General features: G+C 56.8%; 1 protein-coding gene across 17 annotated transcripts in view; it reads right to left on the bottom strand.

Annotated features, from left to right (window-relative positions):
• Window positions 1-1,919: 1,919 nt before the first annotated feature.
• PLEC (plectin) overlaps window positions 1,920-17,225 on the bottom strand; it is a 91,798-nt gene continuing 76,492 nt past the window's right edge. For 16 of the 17 annotated variants that reach the window (XM_081952601.1, XM_081952604.1, XM_081952602.1 and 13 more), the window contains 7 exons: window positions 17,041-17,124; window positions 16,829-16,933; window positions 16,408-16,506; window positions 11,961-15,341; window positions 3,737-10,680; window positions 3,126-3,251; window positions 1,920-2,787 (listed from right to left, as the gene is read on the bottom strand). In XM_081952601.1, the coding sequence (XP_081808727.1) occupies window positions 4,354-10,680; window positions 11,961-15,341; window positions 16,408-16,506; window positions 16,829-16,933; window positions 17,041-17,124 (9,996 nt within the window). In that variant the 3' untranslated portion in view covers window positions 1,920-2,787; window positions 3,126-3,251; window positions 3,737-4,353. The remainder of the gene's footprint in view (window positions 2,788-3,125; window positions 3,252-3,736; window positions 10,681-11,960; window positions 15,342-16,407; window positions 16,507-16,828; window positions 16,934-17,040; window positions 17,125-17,225) is intronic. The other variant, XM_081952600.1, reaches the window with a different exon arrangement.

Raw genomic sequence — 17,225 nt, 5'->3', positions numbered from 1 at the left:
TCCCATCTCTTCTGTAGCTGTATGTAATGTAACCAATTTAAAGTAATTGTTCCCTTGGTTGATTGTTCTGTCAGAAAATGTCTCATTCCCAGGTTGAATCTCTCCTTGATCAGTTTCCATCCATTATTCCTTGTCTGGCCTTCAGGTCCCTTGCAAAATAGCTTGACCCCCTCCTCCCTGTGGCAACCCCTGAGATATTGGAAGACTGCTATCCTGTCTCCCCTGGTCCTTCTCTTCCCTTCCATGCTCATTTCCTGCAACCGTTCTTCATATCTTTTAGCCTTCAGCCCCTTCATCATCCCGGTTGCTCTTCTCTGCACTCTTTCCAGAGTCTCAACATCTTTTTTTATAGTGTCGTGACCAAAACTGGATGCAGTACTCTAGGTGTGGTCTTACTAAGGCTTTGTAGAATGGTATTATTAGTACCTCACTTGATCTTGATTGAATCCCTCTGTTAATGCAATTTAGGATTGCATTGGCTGTTTTGGCTGCCACTGCACACAGCCGGCTCATATTTAAGCCATCTTTGGCTTAAATAATCTTTGGCTCTGGATGGGTGGGATTTCCCTGGACTGAGGTAGTGCAATTGGGAGAGGGGGTCTTGCTGGGCTCAGGGCTCCTGCTGAAGGAGCAGCCATGGCCGGAGAGGCCTTTGCATCGATTTTTCTGGTGAGCCAATTGATGACCTCCACATGGGGCTACCCTTGAAGACCAGAATGTGGCAGCTCATGAGGTGATGAGTGGCCGTCATTTTGCCCTTTCAAAAGCCCCTTTGGGGACTGAGAATCTCCCAAGATCTTCTCACCAGTCGCCCCTCTTCCTTGCCGAAGGATGCCCACAGGGTGGTTTTGGAGCCTGTCCCTGCCCCCTCCTCTCTGACAGCCGGCAGGAGCTGCTTGGCAAATGGGGGTTGGGGAGGAGAGGAGGCCCTTCCTCTAGGCCCCGTCTCCTCTGGGCCCCTCAGCCAGGTGCAGGGCAGACGTGTGAACAGGCGTTTTAGCCTGAAAGCCCCCAGGAACTACGGTGGTGCTTCTATGTTTGTGAAGACTTTTGGAACAACACATGTGGCGGAAGGGATTCTCTGAATGTCGGCCCTGAAGCAACACTCTGAGTTGGCCTGGCTGTTGCCTAAGGCGCCACCACACACCCCGCCCCACCCACAGAAAGAAACTGGAGCAGCCACGATGCGGCCCTGCACTAACTTGGCTAAACTTGTCCCACCCAACCCAAAGCTGCTGCCACTTGCAGTCGGGGCCTTTGAGTAGGAAGCTCTTTGTTCAGGTGACAGGAAAGCTGCTCAGAGCACTTCTCAGAGCAACTCGGAGCCACCTGCAAGACTCGGCAGGCCTTGGAGCAACTTAGGCCCCCGTCAAAGTTGTGGCAAGAGTCGCCCCTCCCCCTCCCTGCAAAGAGATTAGTTCCCCTTCTCTCTTGTGCACGCACAGAAACGGCCCATTCATTCTCCTCCCCCCACCAGAGGCTTTTCTCTTCCTTGGGGCTCCCCCTCCCCCCTTTGCTGCCACCAAAGGAGGCTTCTGAAAAGCCCGAGAGCCATAAAAGAGGAGGGGGGGGGCGAAGTGGGCTGGGAACTGCAGAGCACAAAGAGGCCTGCTTTTCCCAGCAGCGAGACCCTAGAGCGACGTTTTCCTTAGGAAGCTGTGCCCAGAAAGCAACCCTTGGCAGCCAAGGGGCGCTTTTCAAAGGGGGGGAGGGGAAGGGGGAGGCCAGAGGCCTAGGATCTCATCATGCCAGTTGAAAATGTTCTGCCTGAAAAGGGTGCAAAGACGCCTGCCGTCCCAGGTCACATGGCAGGAGCTGCTCCTTTGCGCAGTCTTGAATGCTCCACCCCGGGCGGCTGCCTCAGGGCCCAGAGAAGGCCAGGAAGTGGGGGGGGGGGGGAAGGAAGCACACAAAGCCGGTTCATGAAATCATCGTCTTTATTGCTCTCCCAGCCGAGGGGCTCTGCTGCAGCTCTTTACAAACACTTCAAGCTATTTACAAGTTGGGGTGTAGTGTTTTCCTGCCCCCACCCACTGGAGAGGAGTCTGGGAAGTCTCATCTGGAAGAAGGGGAGCCCTGGGCACAGGCCACCCGGCAGGCCCTGGGGGGGGGGGGAGAAATGGACAAGGGCTTCCCCAAGTAAACGCAGCATGCAAAAACAAAACAGCAGCTGGCAATGAGGACGAGAGACAAATGCCAAGGATGGGATGGCTGATCCAGACGCAAAGAAGAAGCTATGGGAGGGGGAGGGGGAGGAGGAGGGCCCGATGGGGCTGTGGGGAGGGGCTGCCTTTTCCACCTGAATGGGGGAAGGGGGGGGGAGACGTCTGTGCACGGAGGGCCCTGGCACTGGCTGAAAAGGCTCCCTCTAGGTTGGCACAGCTCCGCCTCGAGAGGGACACCTGGGCTGCAGAGACCAAGGAATGCAGGCTCCCTGAGAGGACGGATGGGATGACTGATGGCCTGGAGGCTGGGGGGGGGGAGGGGGGCAAAAAGATAGGCAGGGGCTGCTCTCAGCATGACCAGGCCGGCCTCCTGCTGACAGCACAAGGATGGTTGCCTGCCAGGCAACTCCTGGGGCTCCAGGGTGAATCGCCCAACCCACGGAGCAGAGGAGCGGCTGGCTCGCTGGTGATGGGCAGAAGAGTCAGCCTTAGGGAGGCGCCCTCTCCTGGCCACTGCTAACTAGTCCGCGCTGGTGGGCTGCAAAGGGAAGTGGCGGGAGGCTCAACCCGGGGCACGAGATCCACGGCAGCTGGGAAGGACTTGGGATGGCATCCAGCAACACTAAAACAAAGTCAAGAAAGAAACAGGATGGGATGAGACAGAAGAAACCACAAATGAGATGATGCTATCAAACCAAGTGGGGGAGGAGATGACAGCTGCCCTCACGCTGCAGGACACACACACCCCCCCCCCGGCTGCTGCCCTTCTCCATCTCCTCCTCCTGGGAGGCCGAAAAGGAAGAAGCGCACACAAGCAGCAGGCTGGAACCTGGCAGGTGCTGGGACACCTGGGCAGGAGCATACACCTGCAGCAAGGCCTCCTTCCTAGACCCACGGCCTTCAGTGTTTCATCTCTGGCTCACCAGAAAAGGAACACCAGGGAGGGGGGAGCCCGGTTACCTCTTGAGGAGCCGACCGATGTGGGTCTCCCCGGTGGCCGATGTTGGACTCGCTAGCTCCGGAGAACCAGCCCAGGAGTTACCGCAGGGTCAAGGGGTCCTCTTTGGCGGGCCTAGAAGAAACAGTCTGAGAGAAAGAGCAGACATTATGAATGAGGAGCCGGGCAAGGGGCAGCGAAATCCGGGGTCAATAGCCTTCGTCAAGCCGCTTCCTCCCCAGATCCAAGCCACCATGGCAGAATACCACACAGGAGCATACTCCCCCCCAAAAAGCAGAAAGCCACACCTCCTGGAGATCTTACAGCCATCCCCTTGCAGGGGAAGTAACCCAGAGATGTGGGTCTGAAGGCTGCCCCCTTAAACTCCACCCCCAACCACCCGCCAGGCCAGTCAGGCCCGGTGCGCTTCCCAGCCAAGACTGAAAGCCACATGCAGTACCCCCCACCCTGCCAAGCTTCCTGGGAGACAGCAGTGGAGCGGAGCCCAGAAGAGGGTCAGGGTCTGCGGAGCCAGGGAGCATGAGAGGCAGCCGGGGAGGAGAGCCAGAAGAGGAGCATCAGCAGTGGGCTCCTCCGAGGGGCAGCAGCAGTGCAGCAGGGTCCCTGCACTTACGGTCCAAGCGCAGAGTCGCCCAGGTGTGGAGGGCAGCCAGCGAGGAGGTCAGTGGCGCAGCGCCCAGGAGAATCCCATGCCCGTTCCATTGTGGAAGGCCAGCGAAGAGAGCAGCCGAGGCCAGGGTGGAGGGAGCCGGAAGGGCAGATGTGTGGGAGATGCTCCTGCCAGCTGGTACTCCTGGAGGCACAGACAGTCTTTGCATAGGCAGGTGATCAGGAGGCACTACAGAAAGGACGAGTGAGGAAGAAGAGGGTGGCAGTGGCCTGGCATGGGTGAGAGCAGGGTGGAGAGGAAAGGAGAAGGTTCCAGGGGGCATGAAGCAGCGTGGGGAGCACTGATGCGCCCACATTCTCTCTCTCTCTTTATCTCTCTCTCAATATACAAATACTGTCAGAACCATCATATATTAATATATTAGTGTAGTCTTTTTGGTTAAAGTTTAGGCACTGCTTTGGAAGGAAACTCTGTTTTTTAAAAAAGAGCAACAGTAGTAGTAATAAAAATATTGGTAGAATTAGCCAGTAGCTTGATCACATGCAGAGCTAAAGGAAGGCCATATTATCTCAACTTGGGAAGGATGGGGGGAGGGTAGGAGAGGGGGCGGGGAAGGCCCTTTAGGCCACAGGCAGCTGTTTTCCAAGCAGTTCAAGAGGGAGACAACTTCCTTTCCACCCACAGCTCCCCTCTGGATAAGCCAGGGTGCCACAGAGGTCGGCTGCATCTGTGCTGGTGGTGGTGGGGCCTGGTGTGTATCTGCGGCCGTAACTTGACGAGCTGTAGGAGGAGGAAGCGAAGGAGACAGAGAAGCCAGAGCCGGTGGCATCAAAACTTCCTCGCCTGGAGCCTGATCTGGAACCTGTTCGTGAACCCGACCGGGAGCCGGAGGTGGAACCGGAGCCACTGACGTTGTAAGGACTGTAATAGCCTTTGCTGGATTGCGAGGAGGCTTCCAGGAGACGGAGGCCCGTCCCTTCTTCAGTCATGCTCCTGTCCATGGCGTCCTTGTAGGAGATCTTCAGCTTGGTTTTGGGACAGGTCAAGTACTTGGAGTAAGTGTTGACATCCCGAAGTTTCTGGGCAGTGCGTGCATCAACGGTGTTCTTCTGCAAGGCCTCATCGAGCGAAACCCGCCCAGGCACCTCTGGCTCAATCAGCCCACCTGTCAGATATTGGACCTCCAGGAACCGCTGGCCGGCCTCATAGTACAGCCAGCCCTTCTTTAAGGCTTGGGCAGCAGACATCTTGGTCTTGGTCCTTGGATCCTCAAAGCCGTAGAAAGCCTTTTGAGCAAGGTTGATTCTGTCCACCATGATCTTGTCCACCAGGCTCTTATTAACAGCATCTGCAACAGGGAACTTCTCCCCTGAACCCGGGTCAATGATCCCACCTGTGCAGGCCTGGGCCTCCAGCAGCCTCTGGCCTGTAATGTTATCCACCAGGTTACGGTGCATGGCTTCCGTAATGGATACTTTTTCCAGCGTATCTGTGTCCAAGATGCCAGCAATCGGACCAGTCTCTTCGGCAGGATCGCTCCAAGAGGTCAGCTGGGGTCTGGCGTGAGCAGGACTTACGGAATAGGAAGAGGAGGAGCCTACGGAGGAAGACCTGGATCTGAATCCACTGACATTGCCAGACAACATGTCTGCAAACTCTGTGATGGACAAGGTCCCTGAGCGATACTGGTCCAGGGCAGACTGGTCTATCAGGCCTTTGGCCAGGGCATCATCTATGTCATACTGCCGTCCCGACCTCCGATCAATGATCATGGACTTGACCACCCCATCAGAGGAGGAGATGGTGATTTCCTCCCATTCACACTCTTGTTCCGAGAGCTCCAGGTAGGTCTGGTGGTCAATGAGGCCTTTGCGGTAGGCTTCATATACGGACATTTCCTTCCCAGTCTCTGGGTCTACAATCACCACCCTGCGCTTGCGGACAGAGGATTTGGAGGAAGTCTTCCTTTCCCGCTTCTTCTCTTTCAGCGGCAGGAGGCACAGCCCGGTCTCAGGGTCCGTGATGCACCGTTCCATCAGTTGCAGGTAAGTCAGGTTTTCCTCGGTGTTTGGGTCAAAGAAGCCCTTGGTGTCATCACTTGGGTCCAGAAGGATTTCATTCATTTCCTCGTCAAAAAGGCCCCTCTTGTACGCGACTTCTACTGGCAAACGATGGCTCTCCTCGGGATCAATAATGCCTCCTGTAGCAATTTGAGCTTCTAGCAAACGAATCCCATGATCTTTCAGGATCAGCCCTTTCTTCATGGCTTGGAAAAGGGATATTATCTTGCCAGAGTAAGGGTCCTTGTAACCTATCACTGCCCGCTCGGCTGAGATCAACTTGTCTTTGAACTCTGGGCCTACAATGCCCATGCGCACCGCCTCCTCCACGGTCAGCTTGAGGCCCTTGATGGGGTCGATGACATAACCTGTGGCCGCCTGGGCCTCCAGCAGTTCAAAGGCCGTCCCTGGCCGGAGAATGCCTTTCTTCATGGCTTGGTATACAGACAACCTTTCCTTGGTTGAGTCCATGTAGACTCCAGCAATACAGCTGGTGCCCTCTAAGAACTGCTGCAACTTTTTAGAGACCTCCTCCACGGAGGTGAGGCCTTCCTGGAGTCGCTGGGCAGTGGCTTCATCCATGACTTTTGATCGCACCAACTCCTCCACCGTGATCTGCTTCCTCAGCCCCCTGAAAGTCAGCTTCCGAGTGTCGCAGAGGGAGAGCAGGAGGAATCCTGTGTTCTCGTCCTTCTTACATCGCTTGAGGATCTGAGCGTAGCTGAGCTTTTCATCTGTGGAGGGATCTGTGTAGCTGCGGATCTCACTGGGCTCAGAAAGTCTGTCAAAGGTCTCTCGATTGAAGTAACCACGTTGGTAGGCAATTTCTAAGGGCAAGTGAAAGCCCAGGAAGGGGTCTATAATTCCTCCTGTGGCCAGCTGGGCATCTAGCAATCGGAGGGCTTCTTCAGAAGGGATGAGGTCCTTCTTCATGGCTTGGAAGAGAGAGATTTTCTGCTCGCTGTAAGGATCTCGGTAGCCTGTCACAGCTCTTTCGGCAGAGAGAAGGCGATCGTGCATTTCTGGGCCCACCACCCCTTTCCTCACTGCCTCGTCTACCGTAAGCCTGTCGTTCTTCATAGGGTCAATAATGAAGCCGGTGGCAGCCTGGGCTTCCAGCAAGGATCGAGCAACTTCAGGGCTAATCAGCCCCTTTTTGAGGGCCTGGTAGACGCTGAACGTCTGCTTGCTGGAGGGAGCATAGATGCCAGCAACACAGCCAGTGCCATAGAGGAATTTCCAGGTGGTCTCGATCTCCAGAATCTCTCGGATGGTCTTGGAGCCCTGCTTCAGCGCATGAAATATCTCCAGAGAGATTATCTTGGCCTCGTAGAGGTCTTCGGCCGTGATGCGGCGCCTAATGTAGTCATAGGAGGTGACATCTTGCTGGCGGACGATCTCGGTTTTCTCTATAATTTCAATGATGATGATGATCATGCGTTCCTTTGTCAGGTTGCCTAAACGGAACTCTTCTAACAATTTTTTACGTTGCTCTTCAGGGAGGAGATTAGAGTTCATAATTTCCCAGAGGGACATGGAGGAGCCAGCAAGCTCTCCAGTTGGAATGTCAATTTGGGTTTCTTCAAACATTTGCTTGGTTTCTGCCTCAGTGTACACTTGAGTTCTCTCCACCACCGCCGGCCGTTCGGGCTGCTTCAAAGGCAGGAGGCAAAGGCCACTCTCGGGGTCCTCAATGCACTTCTCTTTTAGCTGCAAGTAGGAAAGATTCTCCTGGGTGTTGGGGTCAATGAAGCCCCGGGTGTCATCAGAGGGATCTGAGAGAGTTTGGTTGATCTCTTCATCAAAGTAGCCTCGCTTGTAGGCCACCTCCACCGGAACTCGGTGGCTGTGCACAGGGTCTATAATGCCCCCCGTGGCAATCTGGGCCTCCAGCAGGCGGACAGCATGCTCCCTGACAATCAGTCCCTTTTTCATAGCCTCAAAGAGGGAGATGGTGTTCCCGGAATAAGGGTCTCTGTAGCCAGTGACAGCCTTCTCAGCAGACAGCAGCTTTTCGTGCAGCTCTGGTCCCACAAGGCCAGCCTTCACTGCTTCGTTGACGTGCAACCTCTGATTCCTTATTGCATCCACCATAAAGCCAGTGGCCGCCTGGGCCTCCAGCAGGACAGTTGCTGTGCTGGGCAGGAGCAGATTCTTTCTCAGCGCCTGGTAGATGTTCAGCTTCTCCTTGCTTTTTTCGACATAGATGCCGGCAATGCAATCACTCCCTCTCAGGTATCTCTTCACCGCATCCACTTCGGCGACATCCTTCACCGACTTCTTTCCTGACTCGAGCTGTTCGTATTGCTGCTGGCTGATGACCTTGGACTCAAGCAGTTCACTAGCAGGCACTGGTGCTCGCAGGCCACTGAAGGTCAATTTTTCTTCTTTCTTGGCTTCACTCTGTTCAATAATTGTAATAATTATCTTAATGACCTTTTCGATGGTGACTTTGCCAGTCTTGAACTGTCGTATCAGCTCCCTCTGCTGCTCTTTAGTCAAATATTCTGAGTGGATCAGCTCCCAGACCGTCACTGTCTTGCCCTTTTGGCTGCCGGCGGGAAGTTCAATGGTGGCCTTACCGAAGGATTCCTTGATGGCACTGTCTGAGTAGAGCTCCTCCTGATGACGCCGTATGGCCTCATCTGAAAGGCACAGCAAGTGGAGGCCCGTCTGCTTATCCACCTGGCACCTCTGCAGGAGCTGGGCATAAGTGAGGTTTTCTTGGGCATTGGGGTCATAGTACAGCTTGAACTCATCGTCCGGATCAGACAAGGCCTTGTTCATTTCTTTGCTGAAATAGCCCTGTTTGCAGGCTACTTCCAGTGGGAGGCGATGGCTGTGCACAGGGTCAATGATGCCTCCAGTAGCAAGCTGAGCGTCTAAGAGCCGGAGCCCAGTGTCCTTAGGGACGAGGTCTTTCTTCAGTGCTTGGAAAACGGAGACCACCTGCCCCATGTAGGGATCCTTATAGCCGATGACAGCCCTCTCTGCAGAGAGTAGCTTCTCATGAAGCTCAGGTCCCACCAGTCCTGCTCGGACCGCTTCATCCACGGGAAGCTTCTCATTCCTCATGGGGTCGATGACATGCCCAGTCCCAGCCTGGGCCTCCAGAAGGATCAGGGCCACCTCGGGTTTCAACAGGTTTCTTTTCATTGCATCAGCAAGAAGTAACTTTTGGCCTGTTGACTCTACCAAGATGCCCGCAATGGGGCCAGTGCCTCCCAGGTATTTTTTTATGGCGTCCATATTGGCGACCTCTTTCACGGTCTTCTTGCCTTGGTGCAGCTGATTGTAGAGCTCTTGGTTGAGGATTTTGCTCTCCAGCAACTCGGCCGCCGGCACCGCAGCCCGGAGGCCTTGAAAGCAGAGTTGGCTTTTCTTCTCACTCTCTTCGACCACAGTAATTATTATCTTAATGATCTTCTCCACGGTGATCTTTCCAGTCTTGTACTGACGCAGGAGCTCCCGCTTCTGCTCCTCAGTGAAATACTCGGAGTTGATGATCTCCCAGATGGTGACGGTCTTTCCCCGGAATCTGCCAAAGGGAGGAGAGACGGTGGCTCTCCTGAAGACGTCCTTGGCCTCTTTATCGGTACAGACCAGCTCCCGTCCTCTGGCCGCTTTGTCTGTCAGTGGCAGGAGGATTAGCCCGGTCTCGGGGTCAGTCACACACCTTTCCATCAGCTGCAGGTAAGTCAGGTTCTCCTGGGTATTGGGGTCAAAGAAGCCCTTGGTGTCATCTGTGGGGTCTGAGAGGACCCGCTGCATCTCCTGGTCAAAATAGCCTCGCTTGAATGCCATGTCCACAGGGAGACGGTGGCTGTTGACAGGGTCGATGATGCCACCGGTGGCAATCTGGGCCTCCAAGAGCCGAATCCCGTGGTCCTTCACGATGAGGTCTTTGGTCATTGCCTGGAAGAGGGAGATCTTTTCACCCGTGTAGGGATCCTTGTATCCAGTCACCGCCCTCTCTGCAGACAGCAATTTATTGTGCAGCTCAGGCCCAACCACGCCTTCCTTTACTGCCTGACTGACAGACATCCTCTTGTTATTCAGGGGGTCTATCATGAAGCCGGAAGCTGCCTGCGCTTCCAGCAGGATGAGGGCCGTGCCTGGGCTGAGGAGCTGCTGCTTCATGGCCTGATAGATGCTCATCTTCTCGTTGGTTGGCTTGATCAAGAGCCCCGCGATGCTGCTGCTGCTGCCTTGCAGGTACTTCCTGATCTCCTGCATCTGGGACAGCTCCTGCACGGACACCCTCCCGTGCACCAGATTCTCCCAGGTTTCTGGGCTCAGGATGCCAGCCTCTGCCAGCTTCTTGGCAGGAACCTTCTGTCGGATGCCATCAAACGCCAGCTCGGGATCACCGTTTTGAGATACACCATCAGGCATGTCTTGGCCGTTAGGCAGTGCCGTTACTGCAGAGATGGCTGCCTCCTGAGGAAGGTCATCGGTCTGGATCATGATTTCTCGGGTCTGAGCAAGGGCAGCCTGTTGCTCCTCCTGCAGTTGCCTCAGTTTCTCCCGGAGCTTTTGGTTTTCCTCAGCTAGAAGCTTCTCCTGCTGCTGACGCTGCTTCTCCAACTGCTGGAGTTCCTCCTGCTTGCGATGGACACTCTTCTCCGCTTCAGCCTGCTTCTCCCGGGCATCCTTAAGGGTGGCTTCCAGCTGCTCCTTCTCCTGCTCCATCTGCCTCTGCTGATGCTCCTGCTCAGCCTTCAAGCTTTGGGCTTTCTTGACCTCCTCCTGGAAGAGGCTCTCCAGTTTGGCCTTTTCCTCCTCCACAAATCTCTCCTTCTGCAGGAGGACGTCCTTCTCGGAGAGGAAGGTCTGCTGCATCATCTGTGTCTCCTGGCGGAGCTGCTCCTTCTGAGCAGTCTGCATCTGGATTAGGAAGAAAAGAAAGTGCATCAGCCAGAGGGCAAAGGAGGAGAAGGAGGGGGAGGGGGTCATCTAAAAGGCAGATGTCAGTGGTTGCATGTCCAACAGGCATCCTGTCCGGCCAGTACAGAAGGAAAGAAGCCACCGGGGAGGAACTACCTGTCCTGCCAATATCACAGAAGCAGAGGACAGGGCCATTTCTGTCTCGTTTTATGAAACACTGCCCTGTCCCTTTGGCCTCAGAGGGACTCCCTATGGACTGAGTCTGGAAGGAGCTTTCCCAGAAGAGAAAACTGGTGAAATGAGGAGTGGGCTGGGCAACCTGTTCTCAAGTCCATGGCCAATTCATAGAACCCGTTTCCATTTGAAGTCTCAGAGCAAGAAATCCCTCTTATCTCTTTGCACAACCACCCTGACTGGGCCAGTTGCAGCTGCCTGCGTGGGGTCACCCTCCACACTTGACAGGGAGCTCCACCCTTTTTGCCCAGGGGGAGGCATCCCTTGTGGCAGAGATTGTCCCCCAGGAACCCTGCCAAAAGGTCCCACGGGAGCCTTCCCAGACCAATCCCAGGAGGGCATCGCCTGTTGATGGGGCAATACTCCATCCCCTCAGCTGCCTTCCCACCCTCCCTCTTCCCAGTTGCCATTCCCGCTTCTGCTAAAATTCAAACACACTTTGTCAGAAACAGTGAGCACCAGTGGTTGGAACAGGAAGGCTCTGGGATAGCCTCTGTGGTTTGCACGCTCTATTTCAACAGCACACAAAATCAATTGCCCCCAATGTTCTCCTTTGCTTTCTTGATGCAGAGAGGATTTCCCGCTGAAATGATGCGCCATCTTGGCTGTGGGAGTACACAACCTGCCACCTCCTAAAGGACAACTTACCACGAAGTTATCTAACAAGCAGAGAAGACTTGGTCATCAGTACTGACTTGCAAGCAGCAGGGAACGTCTTCTGAACCCTACCAGGGAAGCAAGAATATCTCCTCCTCCTCTTCCTCTCCTCCCAAGCCATTGAGTGAGACCGGTCGATGCTCACACAAACATGCAGCCTGCATTCTTGAGTGGGGCAGGCTCTCGTGACCGGGGGTGGGGGGCAGGGGGCCGTGGTCCACTGCATCTGCATTGTTACCATATCTACCCCTCTCTTCTGCCTGAAGCCTCCTCAGCCAGGGGGATGTGGACTAATGGACTGGCTGGGGCCGATGGGCATTGCTCAACCTGGGAGGGAGGGAGGGAGGGAGGGAGGGAGAGGATGTGGGGAGCCACCACAGAGCAGGTACCTCTTCCGCCTTCTGCTGCAGCAGCTGGGCTTCCCGCTTCAGCTTCTCTTTCTCCATCTCCAGCTCGGCAATAGCCTTCCTCAGTCTGTTGGCGTCTTGATCGCTTTGCTGCCTCTGGATCTCCAGTGTCTGCACCAGGGTCACCTTCTCTTGAGTGGACAGCTCCATCTGGTGCAGATTCCCGCTGATCTCTTCAGCCTGCTTCCTGAACCGCCTGGCCTCTTCCTCCGCCTTTGCCTGGGCCAAGCTCAGCTCTGTGACTTGCAGTTTTAGCCGCTCGGCCTCAGCGGTGATCTGCAGCTGTCGCTTGCGCTCGGCCTGCAGTGTCTTCTGGAAGCCCTCCGTCTCCTCCTCCAGCCGCAGCCGGATCTGCTCTTTGTCCTCCTGCAGTTTGCGGGCGTGCTCCTGAGCCAGGTCCTTCTGTTTCTGCAGCACCTCGGCCTCGGCCTTCAGCTGGGTGGCTTCCTGGATGGCCTGCATCTTCTCTCTCAGGATCTTTTCTGCCAGCGCCCGCTGCTGGGCCAGATCCTCCTCTGCCAACTTGCGCATGCGGGCAGCCTCCTGGGCTTCCACGCTCAGCCGGGCAGCTTCCTCTGCCACTAGCTTCATCTTCTCAGCTTCCTCGGTGAGGATCTTCTGCATGTTGTCCTTGTCCTTCATGATGAGCACCTTGTTCTCCTCCTCGATACAGATTTTCAACTTGATCAGCTCCTCCATTTGGACCTTCACCTTGAACAGCTCCTCCTCTGCTTGGACTTTCTGCTTCATGGCTTCTGTCACCTCCTCCTTCAGCCGCTGCTGCTCCTCCTCCAATAGGCTCTTCTGATGGTCCGTCTCCTCCAGCCGCAGCTTGACCTTGGTCAGCTCCTGCTCCACCTGGGCCTTTTGCCGCAGGGTCCGCTCTGCAAATTTTTTGTGCTTCTCCATCTCTGTGTCAGCCACCTGCTTCTGCTTAAGAGCTGCCTGTTCCGCCTGGGCTCGCCTAGCCGCCTCCAGCTCTGCCTCCTTGCGGAGCTTCTCGGCATCCTCCTGGGCCCTGGCTTTGTCTTGGGCCTCCTCCTCAGCTCGCTGCTTCATGCGCTCGGCCTCGTCCACCAGCTGCCGGGACAAAGTGGCCTCTTGCTCCGCCTTGAGGCGGGCAAATTCTGCTTCCTCGGCAGCTCTCTTGGCTTTCTTGGCCTCCTCCTTCAGCCTGTCCAGGATGGACTGCTCCTGTTGTCTGGTCTGCAGCAACTCCTGCTCCTTCCGGCGCACCAGGGCCAGGTGAGCGGCCTCTTCAGCAGCAATCTTCTTCTGGGCTGCCTCCTGGGCCAGCAGGATCTGCTTCTCCGACTGGCTTTCGGCCAACTCCTTCTGCTTCTTGGCTTCCTCCACCTTGGCCTTAAGGCGCTCCACCTCCTCCAGAGCCGTTTTGCGCTGCCTGGCAGCTTCCTGCTCAGCAGCCAGGGTCTTCTGGAGCTTCGCTTCAGCCTCTTTGCGGCGGTTCTCCTCTTCCAGGGCTACCCGCCGCAGCCTCTCACCCTCTTGCTCCGCTAGCTCTTTGCTCCGCTGAATCTCCTCTGCGCTCTGCCTGATCTTGCTGAGCTCCAGCTCCAGGTCCGTCTTGCCGACGGAGGCTTTCTCAAAGTTGATCTTGAGGATGTGAATTTCCTCCTCAATGATGCGCCGCTGCTTTAGGGTTTCATTGACAACAGTCTTCTGCCTCTCTAGCTCACTCTCGGAGGACTTCTTTAGCTGTGCAATCTTCTCCTCGATGTCGTGCTTGTGCTGGGCCGCCTGCTCCTCCAGGACCCTCCGTTGGTAAGCCTCGTCCTCCGCTAGCCGCCTCAGTCGCTCGTTCTCGGCCTCCTTCTCCTTCAGGGAAATTTCTGCTTCCGCCTTGAGGCGTGATGCCTCGTTGATGGCTGCCAGTTTTTCTTTGAGGATCCGCTCAGCCTCTGCTCGCTGCCGGGCAGCCTCCTCCTCAGCCAACTGCCGCTGCCTCTTGGCTTCCTCAGAGAGGGCACGCAGGCGACCTGCCTCCTCCGCCACCTCCCGCAGCTTGGCGGCTTCATCCTCCAAGATCTGTTTGGACTTCTCGCTGGCAGAGCGTGACTCCTTTTCTGTCCTGGCCTTGCTTTCCAGCAGGAGCTCCATTTCAGCCCGCAGTTTGGCCAGCTCTTCCTCCAGCTCCCTACGCTTTTGGACAGCCTCGCTGACCTCACTCTTGAGACGGAAGAGCTCTTCCTCCAGGAGCAGCCGCTGCTGCTCCCCGTTCTCCATCTCTGACTTCAGGCGGATCAGTTCCTGCTCAGCCAAGAACTTCTGCTGGGCTGTGCCCTCAGCCAGCTTGCGCTGCTTCTCCAACTCCCCCTCGGCCAGCTCCTTCTGGCGCAGGGCCAGCTCCTCTGCCTTGGTCCGCTTCCGGGTTTCACGCTCAGCATCTTCCTTCTGTTTCTCTGCCTCCTCCTGGGCCAGGGACTTCTTATGTGCCACTTCCTCCGCCTGCAGACGCAGCCGGAGTGCCTCGTTGGCCTTCTGCTGCCACTTCTCCAGCTCCTTCTCGGCCTCCTCTTTGGCCCGCTCGGCTTCCAGCTGCTGTGTCCTCAGGCGGTCAGCCTCCTCCTGGAGGTAGGTGAGGGTGACGTGCTCCTGCTTCAGGGTGAGTTCCAGCTGGGCTGTCTTCTCGGCAAAGGAGAGGCGCCGGCTCTGCAGGTCTGCCTCAGCGCTCTTCTGGGCTGCCTCCCGCGCAACCTGGATCTGCCGTTCCTTCTCCAGCTCCGCCTGCTTCATCCGGCGCTCAGCCTCCTCGGCCTGTGCACGGAGCTGCTGCAGGTCCTTCAGAGCCTTCTGCTTCTCCTGCGCTGCGCGCTGCTCTGCTTGCACCTTCTCCTGCAGCTGCTCCTCTGCCTCCCGCTTCTTTTGGGCTTCGTCCTTGACCTGTTTGCGCAGGCGCTCAGCCTCCTCCTGGGCAGCTTTCTTCTGGCGCTCGGCTTCCTCCGCCCGGGCCCTCAGGGCCTGCAGCTCCCCTTCCGCCCCAGCCTTCTGCTTTTGTGTGGCTTCCAACTGCAAGCGGATGACATGGATCTCCTCTTCCACTTTCCTGTGGCTGATCTCCACTTCCTCAATCAGCTTCTGCTTGGTTAGGATTTGCTTGTCAGAGCTGAGCTTCATCTGCAGCAGCTCCTCCTGGATGTTCTGTTTCTGCTGCTCGGCGTCTACGGCTGCCAGTTGCCGCCGGCTGACCTCCTCCTGCATGCGCTGCTGCAGTTCCCTGGCCTCCTCCTCGGCCTGAGCCTTGGCCTTGGCGTGGGCCTCGGCCAGCTGCCTCTGCTTCTGCAGCTGGGCCTCCACCTCTGCCAAGCGCTTCCGCTCTGCCTCCTTCAGCTGCTCCGCTGCTTTCTACGGGGAGGGGGAGAGAGAGAAAGATCACAAGAGCAGATGGGAGGGCCAGTCTTTGGGGTGGGGGCAAAGGACAGCAGGCAAGGAAGCAGGCAGACCCACATACTGAGAAAGAGGATGGAAGCACCAACGGACGGATGGGCGCCAGAGACAATCAAACCCAAGACCAATGAGCCACAAGAGCACACCTCCACCATGCGCAATGTGCTGCCACCACGCAGCGGAATGTCCAGCACACCCGGAGACCAAAAGCTTAGGGGTTGAAGGTGATCCAGCCTGGGGCACGTGAGAGGAGTGACCACACTACAAGAGCGACCGTGGGGACGGTGCTGTTTCACAAAGACCCCCTTCCCCCTCCCCCGTTCTCAGCACACAAGGCCAGCATCCGTCTTCCCGGCCTCTCCTAGGAGTCTGCAGGGGAGTCAGGAGGGAGGGATGTGACCATTCACACGCATCCAGGCCAGGCAGCAAACCAAGCGGGCTGGAAACCTTACAAGCTGGCAGATCGAGGTGACCCAGCAGACCTCCCCCCCCACCCCTCCTCCATCTTTCCCTCTCACCCAGTGGGTCCTCCCACCCATCCCCACCCCACCCCCAGCTGTGTGATCAGTGCAGGACCACTGGGGGGAGAGTGCAAAGGGGGAGAACATGCAGATGGAAGGAGTACCTGGTGGGAAAGCTGCTGCTGCTGCCTCCTCTGGAGGTTAACCCTTCCTTAGAGCCCCACCAACCTTCCCCGAGGAAGCCCAGGCCAAGGAGCTTGGCTTCCGGAGGGCAGAAACCAAGAGTTAGAAAGGGGAGGAGAACACAGCAGATCCGAGGAAAAGGGGGCAGGGAGGGGAGTCCCAGAAGCAGCCCCAGGCAGACCAGGAGGAAGAGCAAGCAAAGCAGTCAATCTCCCTGCAGGGCGATGATGCCCATGTAGCCAGGCTCCCGCGTGGGGCCACAGACTGCCCGGGGGAGGGGGTCAGGGAAGAGGAACAGCCAGTCGGGAGGGAGCACACCCCCCCCCCCAGTCCATCCAGAGGCAGCCAAGCCATGCTGGATCCCTCCCTGGATCCTTTACCTCCTCTTCCTCCAGCCGCCGAAGAGTCTCCGTAATGAACCTGATGTACTGGCTGGTCAACGTGGTCAGCTCACTATATTGAGTCCTCAGGTCAACATACTGCAAGGCCAGAGGGTGGGGGGGAGGTTGCTCTGATCAGCCCTGATGGCCTCTTCCTCCCAAGCACCGGAGGAATGCCTTCAGAAGCCCTGGGACAAAGTCTGTAGGTGGGACAACTGGCACCAGGGTAACCCTTCAGACGCTCCCCCTCATATCACAAGGGAAGCTGCTACTGATGCCACCCCAGAACAAGATCCCCAGCCCTGACCAAGAGCACCCAGCAGGCAGGGCCAGGATGGCAGGAAACGCTTCCTTCTAGGACCTCTGTCCTTACTCCCAGCTCCCCTCCCCCCACCAGCCCCACCCAGGGACGCCCCCTCACCTCCTGGATGATGCTGTCCGAGGCAGAATGCACTTTGGGCTTCTTGGCGGGAGAAGAGACAGGCTCCACCTGGGCTTTGTAGGTGACAAGCTGAAGCTCATAGTCCTTCAAAGGAAAGAGGGGTTGGCCTGCTGCCGGAGCCCTCTGAGCCCAGGCGGGGACCCCGGCCTCCAGAGCCTGCCCTCAAGCAGGCCCGCCTGACTGCCACGTACCTTGATGGCATCAATGTACTGCTTGGCCAAGTGGTGGCTCTCCTCCACCTTCTCCCAGTTCTGCTCACACTCTTCCAGCAGTTTCTGGGGAAGGAGAGGCGGAAGGAATAAGCGCCTCTCTCCCCCCCCCCCCCACGGCTCAAGAAGAGGCTGCCTTGGAGGGAGGGTCTGCGGAGAGGCGTCTC

Source organism: Natrix helvetica (genome assembly GCF_964273705.1).
Source record: "Natrix helvetica genome assembly, chromosome: 4".
In the NCBI taxonomy this organism is placed as follows: Eukaryota; Metazoa; Chordata; class Lepidosauria; order Squamata; family Natricidae; genus Natrix; species Natrix helvetica.
This window is presented reverse-complemented; position numbering and strand designations above follow the sequence as displayed.